The sequence below is a fragment of the Kwoniella dejecticola genome, chromosome 7 (genome assembly GCF_000512565.2).
Source record: "Kwoniella dejecticola CBS 10117 chromosome 7, complete sequence".
In the NCBI taxonomy this organism is placed as follows: Eukaryota; Fungi; Basidiomycota; class Tremellomycetes; order Tremellales; family Cryptococcaceae; genus Kwoniella; species Kwoniella dejecticola.
Genome location: NC_089307.1, coordinates 1,304,010 through 1,321,880, shown reverse-complemented (window position 1 = coordinate 1,321,880; position 17,871 = coordinate 1,304,010). Strand labels below are relative to the sequence as shown.

At 48.5% G+C, this 17,871-nt stretch overlaps 6 protein-coding genes across 6 annotated transcripts; 4 read left to right on the top strand and 2 right to left on the bottom strand.

Annotated features, from left to right (window-relative positions):
• Positions 1–68: 68 nt before the first annotated feature.
• On the bottom strand, positions 69–2,667 carry I303_106118 (uncharacterized protein; the record flags this gene model as incomplete). The annotated part of the gene is made up of 12 exons (XM_018409423.1): positions 69–146; positions 219–329; positions 394–553; positions 621–844; positions 907–1,253; positions 1,308–1,395; positions 1,454–1,555; positions 1,617–1,713; positions 1,780–1,906; positions 1,966–2,069; positions 2,137–2,161; positions 2,268–2,667. The coding sequence occupies 12 exons, from the start codon at positions 2,665–2,667 to the stop codon at positions 69–71; spliced, it is 1,863 nt and encodes a 620-aa protein (XP_018261696.1).
• A 725-nt stretch (positions 2,668–3,392) lies between these two features.
• On the top strand, positions 3,393–8,663 carry I303_106117 (uncharacterized protein; the record flags this gene model as incomplete). Its single annotated transcript, XM_018409422.1, has 9 exons — positions 3,393–4,622; positions 4,695–5,140; positions 5,241–6,972; positions 7,063–7,381; positions 7,468–7,785; positions 7,933–8,007; positions 8,074–8,151; positions 8,250–8,392; positions 8,532–8,663. The coding sequence occupies 9 exons, from the start codon at positions 3,393–3,395 to the stop codon at positions 8,661–8,663; spliced, it is 4,473 nt and encodes a 1,490-aa protein (XP_018261695.1).
• Positions 8,664–9,308: 645 nt separating this feature from the next.
• Positions 9,309–10,489, top strand: I303_106116 (uncharacterized protein; the record flags this gene model as incomplete). The annotated part of the gene is made up of 3 exons (XM_018409421.1): positions 9,309–9,617; positions 9,727–10,111; positions 10,242–10,489. 3 exons carry the CDS (start codon positions 9,309–9,311, stop codon positions 10,487–10,489), a joined length of 942 nt encoding a protein of 313 aa, XP_018261694.1.
• Positions 10,490–11,199: 710 nt separating this feature from the next.
• On the top strand, positions 11,200–12,332 carry I303_106115 (uncharacterized protein; the record flags this gene model as incomplete). Its single annotated transcript, XM_018409420.1, has 5 exons — positions 11,200–11,240; positions 11,405–11,476; positions 11,549–11,583; positions 11,734–11,900; positions 12,054–12,332. 5 exons carry the CDS (start codon positions 11,200–11,202, stop codon positions 12,330–12,332), a joined length of 594 nt encoding a protein of 197 aa, XP_018261693.1.
• Positions 12,333–13,105: 773 nt separating this feature from the next.
• I303_106114 (uncharacterized protein) lies at positions 13,106–14,188 on the bottom strand (the record flags this gene model as incomplete). Its single annotated transcript, XM_018409419.1, has 5 exons — positions 13,106–13,200; positions 13,273–13,368; positions 13,462–13,647; positions 13,775–13,955; positions 14,102–14,188. 5 exons carry the CDS (start codon positions 14,186–14,188, stop codon positions 13,106–13,108), a joined length of 645 nt encoding a protein of 214 aa, XP_018261692.1.
• Positions 14,189–14,648: 460 nt separating this feature from the next.
• I303_106113 (uncharacterized protein) lies at positions 14,649–17,294 on the top strand (the record flags this gene model as incomplete). The annotated part of the gene is made up of 7 exons (XM_018409418.2): positions 14,649–14,801; positions 14,911–14,923; positions 14,998–15,684; positions 15,776–16,059; positions 16,265–16,356; positions 16,424–16,649; positions 16,755–17,294. The coding sequence occupies 7 exons, from the start codon at positions 14,649–14,651 to the stop codon at positions 17,292–17,294; spliced, it is 1,995 nt and encodes a 664-aa protein (XP_018261691.2).
• Between the last annotated feature and the right edge of the window lie 577 nt (positions 17,295–17,871).

Sequence of the window (17,871 nt, the reverse complement as noted above, 5' to 3'; positions counted from 1 at the left end):
CTACTGCACGTCTGAGCGAAGAGCTCAACGGCATCCAAAAAGGGCCTGACGAAGATGCAGTCCAGCCTCTAGATCTCTCTGCTCTCGTCCACATTCACGATGAAGTTTGCGAACCATCTGACTTGCTCAACAAGCACATCGGCGGGCTATGCCGTTCAGAGCATAATGTCAATATGAGACCGATGTGAATGGAGCTCATGAACATTTTGGTCACTCACCAAATACTCATCAACAGTATGTACATTATTGAAACCGGATTTCTTGCCTTGCTGATAGGCAAATCGATAGATGTTCTTGGTGAGATTCCAGTACCGTTTCGTATCAGTGTTCTGCTCTCATCGTTAGTGAAGATCACAGCGATCGTAAGGTAAATCCCACAGAAAGCAGACTTACACCAGTGGAGATTGAGGGTGCCATGATGATGGTCTTCTCCGCGTCCTCTGGGCTCAGACTGGCCTCCGGTCGTGTGGCGTAAACTCCCTTGACCGTTCCAGAAAGGAGCCTCCACGCTGCACTATCGACAGTGAATGGAGACACGGGAGCAGGCTCGAGCCTACAGAAAGTCAGTCACATAAGCACAGTATGCCAGGTGACAAGAACGAACTGCGCCTCAAACCCACGAAGAGTTGAAAGCCACACTCAGGATGACCTTTCCGGCTTGTGGCCCAGAGACGTCTTCACCCATATGACAGCCATGGTACTGAACATCCTTTCCGAAAGCTTCGACTTGAAGATTGAGCTTGTGGGCTACTGGCGAGATGACATCGACAAGTTGTTGCTGAAGCTCAGCCACGGATGAGGAAAGACTGATGCGATGGTTGACAATGGCTACAACACTCTCCGGCTTAAGGGGGATCGTTCAGTCTCGGCAAAGGGACATCAAACAGAGAGAGCGGTGACACTTACTAAAGCATTCACTTTGAGCCCTCCGTTTATGATGTCTACAGCTTGCGTGGTTCCGACCATCGATCTACCCGTACCTTGAGGCAAGGTACCGTCGAGGTAGCTTCCTTCGAGCCACCAGTCTTCGACTTCTTTCAAAGCCTTTCTGTCGACCTTACCACTTCTGGAAGACAGCGAGTCTTCCACCTTTTGGATAGATCTTCTGAGGTGACTAGGGAAATCGGGAGCAGAGTCTGCCCCACAAGCGATGAAGTTGACCAAGGGCGACTCCACGTTCAAGTGCGGCACATGAGGGTGCTTCTCCAGAGCAGCAATGAGGAGTGAGATGTAGCCAATACCAGTGTGAGGAGCTATGACCATTTGTCAATCATCTCGCTGCCTGAGGGCGGAGTGACTATACGCACGAGGAACGGAGCTATGCCCTCCGAGGGTCTCAACTCGTAGATCAAGGTCCATGTAACCCTTCTCGCCGACAGCAGGAGCAGCGAAGAGCTAAGCACACCTTGATCAGCCAAAAAGATCGAGTCTCTGCAAATGCAGCACATCTTACCTGGCCCCATGCGTCCGACAGGCCATTACCTTCATCAACCAAGATAGAGATCGAGTCTTGACCATATTTTTCCTCGATCCACTGACCAAGGTGGTAGGCGCCCTATGTTTGCCATCTATGAGCGAAACCCCTTGACGAGCCGAAGCACTAACAGAACACGAACCACCTTGCCGCCTGCTTCCTCATCGATACCGAAAGCTAAAATAACACTTCTAGCCGGAGTGAATTTGCCAGATTCTAGCAGAAGTTCGATAGCCGACCTAAGAGCAGGGTGTGAGTATATGCCCAGGCGGATCTCCAGTCGCAAAGCAGAGATCGGCGCTTACAAGGACCCGATAACACCTGATTTGTCATCGCTTGCTCCTCGACCCCAAATCAATTCGCCATCGTACTCTCCGCCAAAGGGATCATGAGACCATAATCCTCTTGTAGCGGGAAGAACGGGAACGACATCTGCGTGATTGTTCCGTAAGCTTTGAGCTCGCCTGGGAACGAAAGATACAATGACCGACCTTGATGTCCTGTCAGCAGCAGGGGTTTGAGCGATGGGTCAGAGCCTTCCCATTCGAAAACAAGCGCATGAGTGACAACTCTAGTTCGTTTCAAGTGTTGATGACTATATCGACAGCGGAATATCAGCATCCGAGCGCAAAACAGCACCGTACCGGGTCACTCGGGCTTACACAAGCGGATAAGACGTTTCGAGATCTGTCCCAGCCAAACAATCTGTTATCAGCCATCCGACACAGCCGTGATCATCGCTTCTCTCAGACCTCACCCCCTTCATCCCCTCCTCATCCTTTTGTTGACTTACAATCCGCGAACTTGTAGAAGACATCCCATCGATCGTCTTCACCAATCTCACCCATCACATCGAAGACCTCCGTGGGAATCTTGACGGCTCCGCTGAGCCAATTGATCAGTCGATCTTTTTGCCCTTCGACGACAGAAGAGACATCGAAAGACTTGGGATAAATGGCTTCAGCTTGCTGGCAGCTTGACTTTCTATGACTGTTCGAAGAGTAGGTAGCATCCTCCCACAGATCTAGCAGATAAGGCGAGACGATAAAGTGCTGTAAAACCAAGAATAGACCGAAAATCATTACGACGGATTTCCGATTCTTGCTGAACCAGCTGGGAGCAGGCTGGGCCGTCCTGCTCTCTTCTGGGACAGAAGAGGAAGGAAGCAGTGTTTTCTCGTCTTGTAGTACCATTTCGCAGTCTGGAGCAGGTCGGTACTGGAGAAAAAGCAGAAAGAGGGTCGAAATGGCAGCTTATATATCAATCGTCCTGCTTATCTACGGGTGGGCGATGTGAATTCGACCATGCGGCTACAGCTAGCACTGAAGATAACGTCATCGGGCATATGCGAAACGGACATTCCCGCTGCGCGTTACTGCTTGTACTTCTCCCGATAAACAAATCGACGCGCATGATTTTCTGCTTGATGTCCAGTCCATCAATGCCCGAGCTTAGCATGAACATCTCGAATTAGAGCTGACTGCCGCAAAGTCTGATCCCGGATGATGTCAGACCGTTCATGTTGCCGACGAGCGTCCTCTATATGCATAGCACGGACCTGAGAGGAACGCGCAGATCTCTCTTGTTACATGAGTCTAGGCCGTGTGTCGAGTGAGTGGCTGGTCGATTTTGTCCTATCCGACAGGACGCCCGAATTTTCTGGACCTCCCCTTATTTTCGACATTCCGAAGCTGTTTCACGTGGTGATCAATAGCATAGCATAGCGTCAACATGAAGTCGCATGCATCATCACTGCTTCATGTTGCGTGTTCTACGTTAGACATTGCTAACTTGGAATTTGAAAGCGATCGACCAATTCCTGGGAACGAAGGACAAATATGAGACATAGCTTGGTTGTCTAAGATCAACACCAATCTCCGGCAATCTACCGATCAACAAACCACCAATCCGAGGAATGATGTCGGTTTCGACCTCGACAACTAGACCAGCTTATTCAACACACCCGACATCGACAATTATAGTATCTTCCACATCGTTCAATTCAGATTTTCGATCGAACGCGACAACTCTCACAGCCGTTACAGAACCGGTTTTAGGAAGTCCCGGACAGGAGAAACAACACAAATTAGAGCCGACATTGGACATCGTGGAGGAGACGACGGAGACGGAGACCGCTATGGAAATGGATGACAGCTATGCGGATGAAAGGCCAAGGAGGATCGGTATGGACCTTTCCAAGCGACCTAGCGTTAGAGATAGGGCGAGCCAATTTGAACAACAGCAAGCCTCGACGAACTACTCCTCTTCGTCAAATGTGCCAAGGGGTAGACCGTTGCCTCAGCCGTTCGATATGGGTCGCACGAGGTCCACGTCCCCATTGAGAATCAATAGGAAAGTCTCGTCTGACATCTCTACACCACCGCAGAAGAGGAGGGTACCAGTACCTGCCACTGCACCAAGCGGAAAATTGTCGACGCAAAGAAGAACATACGAGTTCGAGAACGAGAGCGTCCCGTCGTCCTCATCAGATAGGTTGCCTCCCGTAAAGCTAGATAGGGGCAGTGGGTCAGCGAAACGCATGATTCAACAATGGGAGAGTTTGCCCAATACACCTGTCCAGCATCGTGTACCCACTTCAGCACCTATGGGTATGGGAGCCAGAGTGATGAGCAAGGAATACTTGGATCAAAAACCATTGCCGATCCCAAGGGCCAACCCGATTCCCTCTTCTTCCAATTCCTATCACTATCATTCAAATGACTCTGGACCCAGCCATCTTCCTTCTTCCTCTAAATCAGCCTATGCACCATCACCTCTACAAAACCAGCATTTGCGTACGCCGACACAGCCAAATCGAAAGCGAGCAGCTACGCTCTCTCCTTCAGCATCGTCATACTCTTTGTCGCCCAGTCCAAGTGGTGAGAAGAGGAAAAGAAATGGTGGAAGGTCTCCGCTGAAGGATATGCTGAACAAATTCGGAGGAGGGATTCAGGCTATAGGTAGGAAAGCTAAAGGCAAAAACAAAGAAAAAACCTTTGGCAGATCTGAATCCTTCGGCTGGGAAGATAATGGGTTCACCACGGAAGAGAGATTAGGAACAAACGGTTTACCGGGCGGTATTGTATTTAGCGATAGAATGGGAGCAGAAGAAATGGGGATATCAACCAAAACTTCTTCTGATCCAAATGTACGTTTTTTTCCAATGGACTTACCCCAAAGTTCGTGCAGGAAAGTTAGCGCTGATATAAGAAGGCAATAGGTGGTACGGACATCAGCAGCGATGTACCTGATACCCACACCATGCTCATCGGTGTCAGCATGGGGATCGTGGCTCTCCTCTTGGGCCACACTGACGCCAACGACCATGTATATAACGTATTGTCCGATCTTCCCAGGCCCATCTTCCGGGCATTCGACTCCTCGAAGGGTCCTTTCCGGCACGAACCCTTCGCAATCTGCGCCAGCCGTCCCCTTCAGCCAGATCCCGCAGCCGGACAGTGGAGTTTCGCCTGACGTGGAGATGGCTATGAAAGATTGTGTGGAAGTGCGTAGTCTCAGGCGAGACGAGGTGAAAGGTCGAGGGATCCCGCCGGTACCTGAAGGCGTGGGCACGGAAGTCTTGGAGATGGTATGGAGTGATGGCTCAAAACGGTATATCGGAGTCGAGGGGGTTGCCGGTAGATTAGGCTGGGTCAGTGCAATTTGGTAAGTCGGTTAGATCCTTTGACCGCTCTCGACTAGCTCGGGAAGGGACGAAATGAGCCATATTGATGGACAGCTGACGATGGTCTTGTTGACGGTCTAGGGACGTGCTATTGGCTTGTAAATCGACTTTACCAGCCGCTCTGCCGCCCCCTTCCCCATCAATCCCATCGACCACCCTCTCAGGTCGGCCCAACGGCAGCTTACCTCCTCTACCAGGTTCTTCACAAAATCCACCATCTCCATTCTCCAGTCTGAACGGAAGAGGCGGCCAGACAGATTTTCACGCTCGTTTGAGGGCTCTCGAGACGCGTTCGTCTGGATCAGGCAGCGGATCATCCGCGCCTCCCGTACAGAAAGTCGGGGATACTTGGGTAGCTGGAAGTGCTCTGGGTATGCCTTCAAGCGATATAGAACTTCCCAATCCAATACGTGTTACGCCTCAAGATCAAAGTCAGGCTGGGCCCCTACCTGAGAAGAAAGCCGATGCGAATACCGCTGGACTCCGAGATAGTGTTCAGCGGATGTTCGATCTGGGTCCAGATCCAGATTTGACACTCGAAAGACCCAGAACAATGCTCTTTCCTCCTAATCAAGGTCAAGGTCAAGCTCAGGTTCAAGTTCAACCTCGGTCACCTTCGAGGCAGAGTACGGAGATGTCAGAACGGATTAGAGCATGGTCCAATCACGGGCATAGTCAATCCAATCAATCTCAACCTTCCTTTTCCAGGACAAGTTCAAACAAGTCTACCGGCACAAGCACGGAGGACACCTTCAAATCAATCCATCTAGCTTACACTCGCCCAGATCCAGATCCGGAAACCGATATGACGTGGACAGGGTACCGCAAACCCTCTGAAACGGTCTTATCCTTTGATCCAAACGATCTGAATCCCTCACGATCAGCAAGTCAAGTACGTCGGCCCGCTTCGACCGTCGTGATGTCTGATGACAAGCTATCCAAGAGATATGGAATGATGATCGATCAACCGATCTTGGAGGAATCTTCCACCACAACATCCAATAGCAGGCCTGCAGGGCAAGAGCAAGATGAAGACGAGAATGCAACGGCGATCTTCCTAGCAAAGCCAGCTTTGACACATATCAGCCATGTGACTTTCCCTAAACCTGCCGTTGGGGGTGTGACTATGCTCGCCGAGCGTTCGGCTGGATTGGCAACTATCAAATCTGGAGCATCGACCACTTCGTCGACTGGGACTCGACCTTCCACCGAAATGCTGACACCCGAGACTCGACCTGCGAGCAGTATGACGCACGTCACTACCCTGACTAGTCTCCTAGATCCGTCAGTCATATCCAGATTGGACAGTCATTCGAACGAACACGTCGACCTCTCGAAACAGGTGACAGGGGTGGAATATGGCTTGAAGGAGATTATAACTTCCCTCAATGGTTTAGTGAGGCATTCTAAACAGCTCGAAGATAAAGAGGTTATCTTACCTCGAAGATTGGATGATAAACTAGACTCGTTGGGATTGGATATAAAGAACATCGAAAATACCCTTCAACTTTCGAATTTGGCCAACAAGGGTCTACCGGACGTCGAGGGTGATATCAGGATGAACGAGGTCAATGATAAATTGGATAAGATAGCTTCCCTGTGCGAACAGGTTCTATCCCAACGGCCTTCTACCGGATCTCGAGGGATTGTGGCTGGAGCACCGTTCTCTGCTGAGATAGGAGAGATCGTGGGAGATCTTCCGGGAAAGGTAACTTCTGCGACTGCGAGTGTGACAAGGGACACGTTGGTGGCTTCCCCGAGCGAAGAAGAGAAATCTGCCGGTCAAGAAGTAGCTCAGATCATGGCTGATCTGGTGAGTTCTGTCTCTTCTCCTCACAAACGAACAACTTATCGCCGTTTGGAATTTTGAGCTGATTGATAAGGAAATGTCTTGGCTTGATAGACTGGCGGATCGTCGAAGAATTCTCCCAGATTAGTAGGATTACAAGTCCTGCATAATATCTCTGCGCCCTCTTCGCCCAAAGTGGAGACCGGCTCCAGCTTGACCCCTCCAAACGATATCCGATCTCCATCAGTCCTCAGCCTGAGCAAGAAAGACGACAGGGATAATGCCGATGCACCTGTTCAGAAGGTCGGAGGGGGCGATAGCGGTAATTTACCTGAAGCAATTACTGACCAAGTTGGACAAGTCTTGAGCTTGGTAACCGAGCTCAAGGAGGCTAGGACATTACAGACTCAGCAAACTACTGATATCGCAAGGTGTGAGTGGTCCTAAACCCCTGCGCCTGCATATGCTGGCGTAATCGTGTGACTGATTTGGTCTGCTCTGATGATTTTGATTTGATAGATCTGAACGAACTGAATGGATGGCTGGAGAAATTCGTGGTGAATTCTTCTGGGGAGCTATCGACCCTCTCGAAAAGACTGAATATCTTAGTCGGTTCTTCTGCGGACGGAAACTCTTCTTCGAACGGTGATCATACGAGCCAAGCCGGTGGCGGAGGGGGTGGACAACCTGGATTACCTGATTTAGTAGCGGATTTACATAGTATGATGTCGGAACAAAAGCGCCGGAACGATTCTGAAGGCGCAGTAGGACAGCGTCTGGATGCGTTATTGGGTATGATGGGCGAAGAACGTGAGAGGGCGTCTGGGCAACAGAATAGTCAGTACAGTATCGTTGATCTTCGATCTGAGCCTGGAATCCAATACCAGCCAATTGCTAGATTGCTAGGTCCGGGTCCGAGTTCAGAATCGAGGTTATTTTTGATTCGTCGTTCAGGGTCCGGAGCTGATTACATGATGTGCATAGCTGTAGAACAAGTCGTCAGTATTTTAGACAGACAACGACACGATAATGAGATGTTGTTAAGGGCTGTCGCCACTGGTGAGATGGAAACCATGCAAAAAGAAGGGTCACTTGACGTCGAGCTGATTCATTTGATGATAACAGACCTTACCGCCGAGATACGGGGCGAGAGAATGCGATTCATCGAAGCTATGCAACAGGCAACATCCGTCAACGTGTCCAGTGAGTGTCAGATATAGTTCTGATGATATTGCTTCCGTCCCACCTCGATGAAGCACGAAGTCGTGAAAAGCATATACTAACGCTTTGGATCATTGTAGTGCACGTTGAGGAGTTCAAGAAATTGCTTTCGACAGAGGTGAATCGCTCAATGGCTGAATTGGGCCAGATGAGAGAAGAGAAAAAAGTGTTGGAACAGCAAATTAGCGATTTATTCGCTTTGATGGCTAAACACGGCGGTAAAGTGAGTCTTGATGATCCTGATTTCTGTTTGCTTCATTTCCCCATGATCCGTTCGACGAGCTGCAAGCAGGCTCAAAAGACTGAAAAGAGAGCATGGGGAAACAGATGCTGATGGGATTTGATGGTTTGCCTTTGAACAGGGCAAGAAGAACGCTCCTTCGTTAGCGGCACCTCCTTCGCCTGGCGGAATACAACAGATGTTAGGTAGTCCGATGTACGCCCAGATGCAAGTACCAGGGCAGGGCAGGGGTCTGCCATTACCGCCTCATTGAGTGACGTCGCAAGAAGGTTGTATGACTGTAAAAGTGGAAGGGCGGGTAGCTAGGGCTTCGTTGTGCTCTGGTCAAGTTAAAGTGAGGGGACGATAGAGTCGGTCAGGATCTAATGGGTCGCAGTTCTGGTAATCTAAGTGACATGGGCTGATCTTTTAGGATTTGGGTAATTTATGGACACTATCTCACATGGACAATCTGCACGGATAAGATCATGTATGAATATGTACATCAGCATATAAAGCGCAATGCACGTCGCATGCATGATGGGCGTAATTGTGCTGTGTGACTGCGACGCAGGCCTTTTCGCCTTTTCGCTTGGGCCTTGCATCTTTGCCTCCACTTTTCAGAATCACTGATTATCAGTCCCACATTCATCACCTTGGATGACCTATCCTGTCTGATCTCAATGGATATGCAATTCAGTCCTCATGTTCAGTAAGAAGATGAGCTTGCTACCTCTACATATACCGGCTGCGTCCGGCGCCCGTCCCTCGGGTACGTTCGAAGCGTTCCAAGGCCGAGATATATGATATTTGTTTGCTAACCGGGGACGCAAGGACAGTGAGGACGTTCTGCTCGACCTGTCGGATTCTTGCGCTTCCAGTCAAGCAAGGGGAGTCTTCAGGAGGTACCGGTACAACGATGAAGAGACCATCAAGGAGGAAGAGTATACCGCTGGATCCTTCAACGAGCCATCATAATGATCATCTCGATCAACGTGTTCATGCGACTCAGATGAATACAGATCGGCGGGGAACGGACAACTTTGGTCAGTCTGCCTTACGTTCAGAAGTGAGGCAGCATATCCAGCGGCGGCCGAGGAATACGGGCGGTACCACAGATGCGAGCTCAAAACTAAGACTTTCGAGGGCAAAAGGTGTGCCTGCATCAAGTAGAACGGGGACTTATCCTGGCAATTCGCTCGGTGGAAACAGTACACCTGATCAACGGGTAAGTCAACTCTTACCGCTCCTGTTCCCCCTCTCAGTCGAGTCGACGCTGCACGCTGCAAGTTGTGAAGGTCCATGATCGCCCACGAGACCATGCGCATGCAATGTAGATACATATAATAGGCTTCGACCTCGAGACTTCACTCCCTTCGATATTTTCGACAAAACTCCCGGTTTTCAGATCACCCTTATTCAATCTCCGCTGTATCCCATTCTCGAGACTCCCACCTCGGAAGGTCGCCCCGTACCCCATGCAGGAGAACGAGCGATGGAAGATGGACAATCGTTGCATATATTTTACGGTTTTGTCAAGCAAGAACGCGGTCAGTAAATTGGCAATAGAGCGTAATAGGTGTAAAAGGCGGTTCAAAGCTGCGCTGGATGAAATACTCAATAAGGTGCAAGCTACGTCGGACAAGGACAAGGACATCGATGCCAAGTTAGAGTTTGGGTTGAACTTCGAGTCGGGTGATCGTCGGACATTAGTCAATAATCGTATGTCTTCTTATCTTTCCTTTCTCCCAAAAACATGCTCTTCTTCGTCTGAGTGTCGCTCAGAAACATTCCTCAAGCTGATAATATCCTTCTTCTTGCCGGTGGTTTTTGTATGAACTTGAACTTGCAGAATATGCTTATATAGCTTCGTTGACCGCTGAGATACACGATGCTCCATTCCAACAAATCCAGATGGAGATATTGAAAGGCTTACAATATCTTCAAAAAGCGCATTCAAGAAATCAAATCTCACAAGCTACTCTGCCTTTGCCTTTACCTAGGTATATCCCTCGAGGCAAGAACAACATGGTTGATACATCTGGTAAGAAAGCGAAAATGCCATTATTGGGAACATCAATATTGGAAAATGTAGTTTGATTGCCGTGCATGCGGAATCGTATTTCCGGGACTTGTGATCTTCTGTATGGAGATACTTTGTATGTTTGTATGTCTGTATGAATCATAAAGCTCTTCCTTTCTGTCCATGCTGCATGCATACATATGCGCAAGCTTGGTTTACCGTCTATAAGATGACTGTCCTGCTGATCTTCCTGTCGACTAATGATAAAAGAATACAGGCAAGTAGACTGCGATAAGCGTCGCGTAATTGACCAATCATGGAATCCGATTGGAAATTGATTTCATCTCATGTCGGTGGACCAGGAGTGGCTGATCTCAATTCTTGCTCGCTCATGCGCTCATACGGCGAAGGTATATAGCACGGCGTACGGTGGGGTGGTCGGGTGTTTTTTATCTGATGAATATGCTATGGGTTGACTCAGCTCAGGGAAAATGCATGACATGACATGATATGAGCTGAGTACGTTACGGTGGGACGGTGAAGAAGGAGGGCGAAAAAGAAAGAGCCGGGCAGCCCCGATTGTTCGGAATGTGAGCCTGGGATTTTAGCAGCAATTACGCGATTGGAATTTATCCTCAATTGATATCTGCAGAATTCGAGGACTTTCCATTCCCCGACCCAGTTTGAACACCGTCCATTCACTTTACTTTTCTCTTCTTGTATCGTCTTTCTTTCTTTCTTCTTTCTCTCTCTCTTTCTGACAACAACACAAAAGAAAATAGCCAAGATGTCTGCTTACCCATTACCTCAAATCCAAAAGCCAGCTCCGTAAGCAGCATTCACTACCTCAATGTCATCCTCACGAAGCCTGTAATTGTCGGCTCGCAGCTCGGATCGACTCGGCCGAATTTTGCCATCTCGACCCACAGCAAAATCTAGTGATAGTGCGATAGTACGCTTGGCTGATTATGTCTTGTATTGTATGATCGCAGTGAATTCGCTGGAACCGCCGTCAAGGAGGGTTCTTTCGAGGAGATCAAGTTGGCTGATTTCAAGGGAAAATGGTGAGTCTCAAGCTCACCCGAGTGAGGATGATATGCTGACCAAGCGATCTCATCATGTTGATGTGTACTCAGGACCGTCCTTGTCTTCTACCCTATGGACTTCACCTGTAAGTCGCATTCCGACCTGGTCTGCTCTGATCTACCTCCTCAACGCTATCATGAAACCTTCGCCCCTCACAATATCACACCTCGGTCTGCCAGAACTGGAATAGCTGGACAGGAATTGAGCTGATCCACTTTGCGCTATATTTGAGCAGTCGTCTGCCCAACTGAGATCCTCGCTTTCAACGCTGCCCTTCCTCAGTTCGCCGCTATCGGCGCCGAGGTCATCGGTGTCTCCACCGATTCCGAGTTCACCCACCTTGCCTGGTCCCAAACTAACAGAAAGGAGGGTGGTCTTGGTCCCGATCTCAAGTTGACCTTGGTGAGTCCTGTTCTAGTCCAATCTTGATCCTATCCTTCATTTATTTTTGCGCTCTCTCATCATTGGATTACTCCACATTACTATTCCGACGGACGATCATGCGTCCCACCAACACCAATCTTATGCTGATACCGAATCTTTCGCCATGAACAGCTCGCCGACCGAAACCACGCCGCTGCTAAGGCTTACGGTGTCCTCCTTCCCGAGGAAGGTATCGCTCTCCGAGGTACCTTCTTCATCGACCCTAAGGGTACTCTCCGAGCTATGCACGTGCACGATCTGCCCGTTGGCCGATCCGTCGAAGAGTCGATCCGATTGATCAAGGCGTTCCAATTCACCGACGAACACGGTGAAGTCTGCCCTGCCGGCTGGGAGGAGGGCAAAGACACGATCGATACTTCCAACAAAGCTAAATACTTTGAGAAGCAGTAAGTCAGTGTCCCTTAGCTCTGGCTCTCTGGCTTTGGCTTTGGCTAGGAGTCCAATATAGATCAATAGATGTCATGTCGGTGAAGGTAGTGTCCCAGGGTAGAGCGGTAGCGGCCGCGATAGACATAGAGTAAAAAGGTAGATAGATATAGACAAATATACATGTCGGATGGATTGTTATTCTTCTCTTCTCTTCTTCTCTTTTCAATCACTCAATCAAGAAGTGTTTCACGATACCCCACTAGTTCCGGCCGCCCGCCCGCCCACCTGCGTTTCAGTCAGCGATAAGTGATGTGATGGGAAAGAGTCATGGCAAGTGAGAACACAAGTTGAAGCTCTTCTTTGTCTATCTTTAGGGCAGCGAGCGAAGATGAACCTTCGATGCAAATTGACGAAGACGGACAAGCAGTCAAGAGGAAAGGTGAAACAGCCAGCGAACCATTATCGAAGAAAGCGCGGATATAAGTCATTCGATTTGCAGGAAGCAAAAAATCATTCAATCAATCAATCAATCAAAAATTAGGCAACCAATTTATCGATCGTGAACTAGGAAAACTCCTCATATCGGGGAACTAGAGCTCAGAAAGTAATACATACATACATGCATAGTGAACGCTGGCAATTCCACCATCACCTTGTGCCGCATTCATTGATCATTGATGAACAAAGCGAGTCAGTGTGAAGCGTGCAATAATGTCGATTCGTATGCATTTCTATTCATTATTCACTATAATACCCGTACCCGTGCCCGTAAGCGGTAACTCGCTCCCAACGGTCTAATCTAGCTTCTCGTGCTCTAGCGTTATGGGCTCGATCTTCGCTCCTTGCTTCTCGTTCGCCGTGGGGAACGGTGCGGTCGGTATAGGTTCAGCTGCATCAGATACAATCAGATACCAAAATTACTCAGCTGGCTAAACAACCGGGTGGGAAATGACCAGCTTACCTGGTATAGAAGGTGCAAGTAAAGCTTTCACGATTTCTTCGAGAGAGACTAAGACTCTCGTACATATTGTGGACCATGCGCCGGACGACACGGAGCCTGCGAAATTCCCATTTGGTTATCATGGACTCAGCTTATCGCTTACAACTTGGAGGCTGTAGGTGGGTAGAAACAAGACAAGAAACAACCCACCTATAGGAGCACTTGGGAAGCTGATCAACCACGCTATAGGGTACGGCACCCATCCTTCAGGTAACCAGAATACGGGCTTCTTCCTGAACCACCACACTAAGACTAATTTGGATCCTGACGTGATTACCCATAAAAAAGTCTTGAATTTCGTGGTGAATGAGCCTTTGGATGAAGTCATTTGAGTGTCTACCAGGTGTCAAGACATCAGTACGGAGTGAGGAGTAAGACAGAAGAAGAAGAAGAAGGAAATATGAAGCGATGTAGATTACGGGAAAGGAAGAATACTGAAAACGCATCAAATTGACTGACTCACTCAATTTCTCGAGATCAGCTAAACCTTTATCTAGCCTCCGCCTGATCTTGGCCCATTTTGCGAATTCGTCTTGAGATGAAGTTGCCCCGAGCTCGGCTTTGTCCTTTAATACTTGTTTGCGCAATTTAGACTGTTCGTTCGCGGATCTCGTTAGGAATATTTTGGAATATATCGTGAAAGCCTGGAATTGCAGTGAAACACACAGTACATCAGCACAGCACATTATAGTGCAGTCAAGGTTCACAGGATCATGTGTAGCAGCTGCGGTTTCTTTTATTGTTCCAATAATCTGTTCGGAGACGATGATATGTCACAAAGTGGACTTACGAGTTCTTGCAGCACGATTTGACCGACCCATGAGACGATTTGGGTCAACAGGACCACGAGGAATATCAGTAGAGCCAGATTAGGCATCTCGAGTGGAAGATTGATCTCGTTCCCGATATATTCGTATCGTATGGACTAAATGCTCGGTAAGTAGTTTGACCTTTATGTTGTGCAGACGTTACAGACGTGCAGTACGGTGTACTTGGTCGAATTGGATAAAGTGATGACGTGTACTCTGACTAATGCGGAAAATTGGGATAAAATGAGATTAATTGTTCAACGATATAATGCCTGTACCTGAGATGGACGCAAGACGTAAACAAGACATGACCAAAGATCAAAGATGAAAGAAAGACGCGTGATTTTGGACCCGATAACAAAGTCATCATAAACATCTTTGTCGTCACCGGCCTCATCGTCAGCATAGCAATAATCATCGCCAGAGACAAGGCCCAGCTACCTCCGGAACTTCACCAAGACTTACCCAAGAGGATCTCAGACCGAGGCCTGAAAGACACTTCTCGCAATCACAAGGTTGGATGATCACATGGCCGCGCGAATAACGAGTCGAACAACCCCGGTATCGACTATCCTACATACTGACTCAAGGAGTAATATGGTCAGTGGGAAACGGAAGAGTATGTCCTCCAACAAACCCGTTGAGGAGGATGAGCTCGATAAGAAAAAGAGGAAGCCTGCTGTATGTCGTCAATCTGTCTCTGACCTAAGGATTCTGAGGAATGTCAAGAATATGAAACCTCACTGATGTTTATCTCTACGTTGATGCTGTTCCGATGCCAATAACGTAGAATAAGAAACAACGTGAGTGTCTCTGATTGCATTCGCATACACAGATCCGACGTTGATCTCTAGCTGAGCGATGTGTTTTGTAATAGCCGCATTCAAACCTCAACCTGTTCCCATGACGAATTCTTCGGACACGCCGCCAGACAATGATGATGATTTGCACTTACTTCCCCCACCATCAGAACGAAAGATCGCCAGGAGAAGAGACTCGACGAGAACGATACGAGAAAGACAGGAATCTCCTACACAAGCAGCCTCTGCAGCACCTACAACATCGACATCAACCGGTAACAAGAGAATCAAGATCTCGAGGGGAAGATCCAAGTCCGTTGATCTTATAAAGGCAGCTATAAACACATCGGATGACCCGTTGAGTGGTATTGAAGAGACGGACACAATGAAAACCGCTACTTCCGGTACAATGAGGGTCGACGGCCTGAATATTCCACATTCTCAGCCATCGCGACCATCTGCTCCTCGACCAAGGTCACCGCCGCGTCGGAGTTTCTCTGCTTCTCATTCACAACAATACGCATCTACGTCGACGTCGGCACAACCGATGGGACCTCCCAAGGGGTCTTTTGTCCGGAAGACTCGCCAGTCGATGGGATTAAGCAGGGTAGCGGAATTGAGCAAAGAGAGCGTCGTACCCGTCATGGAAAGCGAGACGCCGATAATCAGGAAAAACCAGGAACTGAGAGGACAGCAGGCACGGAGGAGCTCACTGGATCATCGAGGCTCTCGAGCGAGTTCAAGTTGGGGTAGAGGAGAGATAAGTCAGTTGAAAAATCGATTAGCCCGCACACTCAACAAGCCTCAGGGCATGTTCGGTAAATGTATGGTAGCTGACTTTCATGATGGCTATAGCGATGCCACACAAGAACGTCGATTTCAAGCTGTTCTATCGTCATATCCCGGTCTCTTACCCCGAGCCTATCAAAGCGCGGATGCTATTGGTATGGTGTGCGAATCGAGCGATGGAGGAGTCACTCAAGATCCCTTCGAGTAGCAGAAAAGATAAAGGGAAAGGGAAAGCCACGTTGCCCCCGGGTAGATCAGAAGAGGGAGACAAACTTCTGAGAGAGATCATGGACGAGTTTGTCAGAGAGATGAATCGCGGTGGCGTAGATACGAGTGTGTTTGGCGTACCGGTTAGTCAACGTTTTGCGTTTTGTCCGCTCATTTCCGAGAGACCTTGGGCACAAGATGTCGGAGCAACGATCAGATTCCTTCATTCCAAATTTGTGGGATTTGTTCGCGGCGTTGCACATAGACTGAACCGCAGCCTCTCAAAGACTGATATCGCTATCGAGAATTTACGAAGGTTGCTAACGTACTCTTGGTTCTTCTCTGCAGGGCCAAGAAACAAGTTTGACTGGTCTAAAACCACACCCGAGGAACGTATCGAACCGGAAAGTCGAGGCTGCTGCAAATGCAGACATACGCAAGTAAGTAGCGCTACCAGATAGGAGTAGAATCGTCCGAAATCAGCTAATCCACTCATAAATTTTCCAGATTCAAAGCTGAAGAAGCTCAATGGTCTGCTCTGGTCTCGCTTACCAGAACGAAGCAGTCCGAAACGCTCGACAGGTTGCGTAAAATAGCATCGGCGACCAAAGAGCCTGATATGTCGAAGGCTGAACCCTGGATGAACAAAGCCATGAATCTCGCTGAAAGTATAATCGCTCAAGAAGATAGTGAGCTGGAGACCAAAGGTGACTTTGATGATGTCGAGTACAAGGTAAGTCATCCCTCTTTACCTCGCAACTTCCAGTCATGGTGTTCGACTTGCCAGACATACGAAGTTTCAAATTGCGACACTGAGCTGATAACGACTGCCATATAGATTGACAGTCTGCATCAAACGTCTCATGTGGCATTACAATACGTGCTCCAATCATCGAGATTCTTGGACGGCATCTTTTCCTCGCTCACTGCCGATCTGCGCGCACGAGATAGGCTGGGCGACGATCGAAACGAGATACATGAGAACAATAACGGAGAAGGACCCGATACAGTCTCTTTATTGTCCAGGACAATCACTGGTGGTATTTCCTCTACTACTTCAGCTTCGGCGAATCGAACAGCACTAGCCCGTACGAAGACGGATCCTATGTACTTGTTGAAACTGTTAGCTGAGAAAGAAGCTGAAGGACAAGATGAGAAGGTATTGGAAAAAGCAATGTCGATACCTCCTGTAACTCTTTCATCGAGTACCAACACGACCAGTAGTACCGGTACTGCTACTTCAAGTACGAGTAGTCATATTGGAACGGGAGCGACACCTAGAAGGCCGGATATCAATACGACGACACCCAGAAGACCGGTGACATGGCAAACGCCACGAAGTAGACGAGGCTTGACACCTCGACAGCAAGCTGAATAAGGCAGTGTCGCATCACCCAGTGAACCCAGACAAAGAGCGTGAAGTCTAAGATGAGGGAGCAGCAGGTGGCGACCATGGCTTAGATAGACAGGAGGTAGCAAGAGGCAAAAGCGGAGGATCTGAATTTTGGTAAATATCTATTGTGTAATTGACTGTTGACAGTTGACAGTTGGAGAAGGGTAGATGGGTTTATTATTGAGATTTAATCATCATTTGAATCTGAATCGATATAATTGGTTTCGTAACGAGAGGATGTCGCTCCATCATTTCGACTGGCTAGGTAGGCTAAACTTTCGTTCGTACTGTATTATCTATATTTGATAGGCTTTTGCTTTTTGGGCTTTGATTTGGATTTGGTATCTATCTTCTCTAGGTCATGGGGTTAACGTTCTTTCTGTTTATCTTTTTCATGGAACTCACTCACTCTTTTCGCGTTTGACCCTTTTCGCCCTTTTCGCTCTTTTCGCTCCCTTCACTTTGATTTGCTTTTCGCAAAATCCATGATTGTGGTATTTGGTATGTTTATGGTATCTACAAATCTCGGACGTACTCGTAACGAATGAATGACTGATACAGG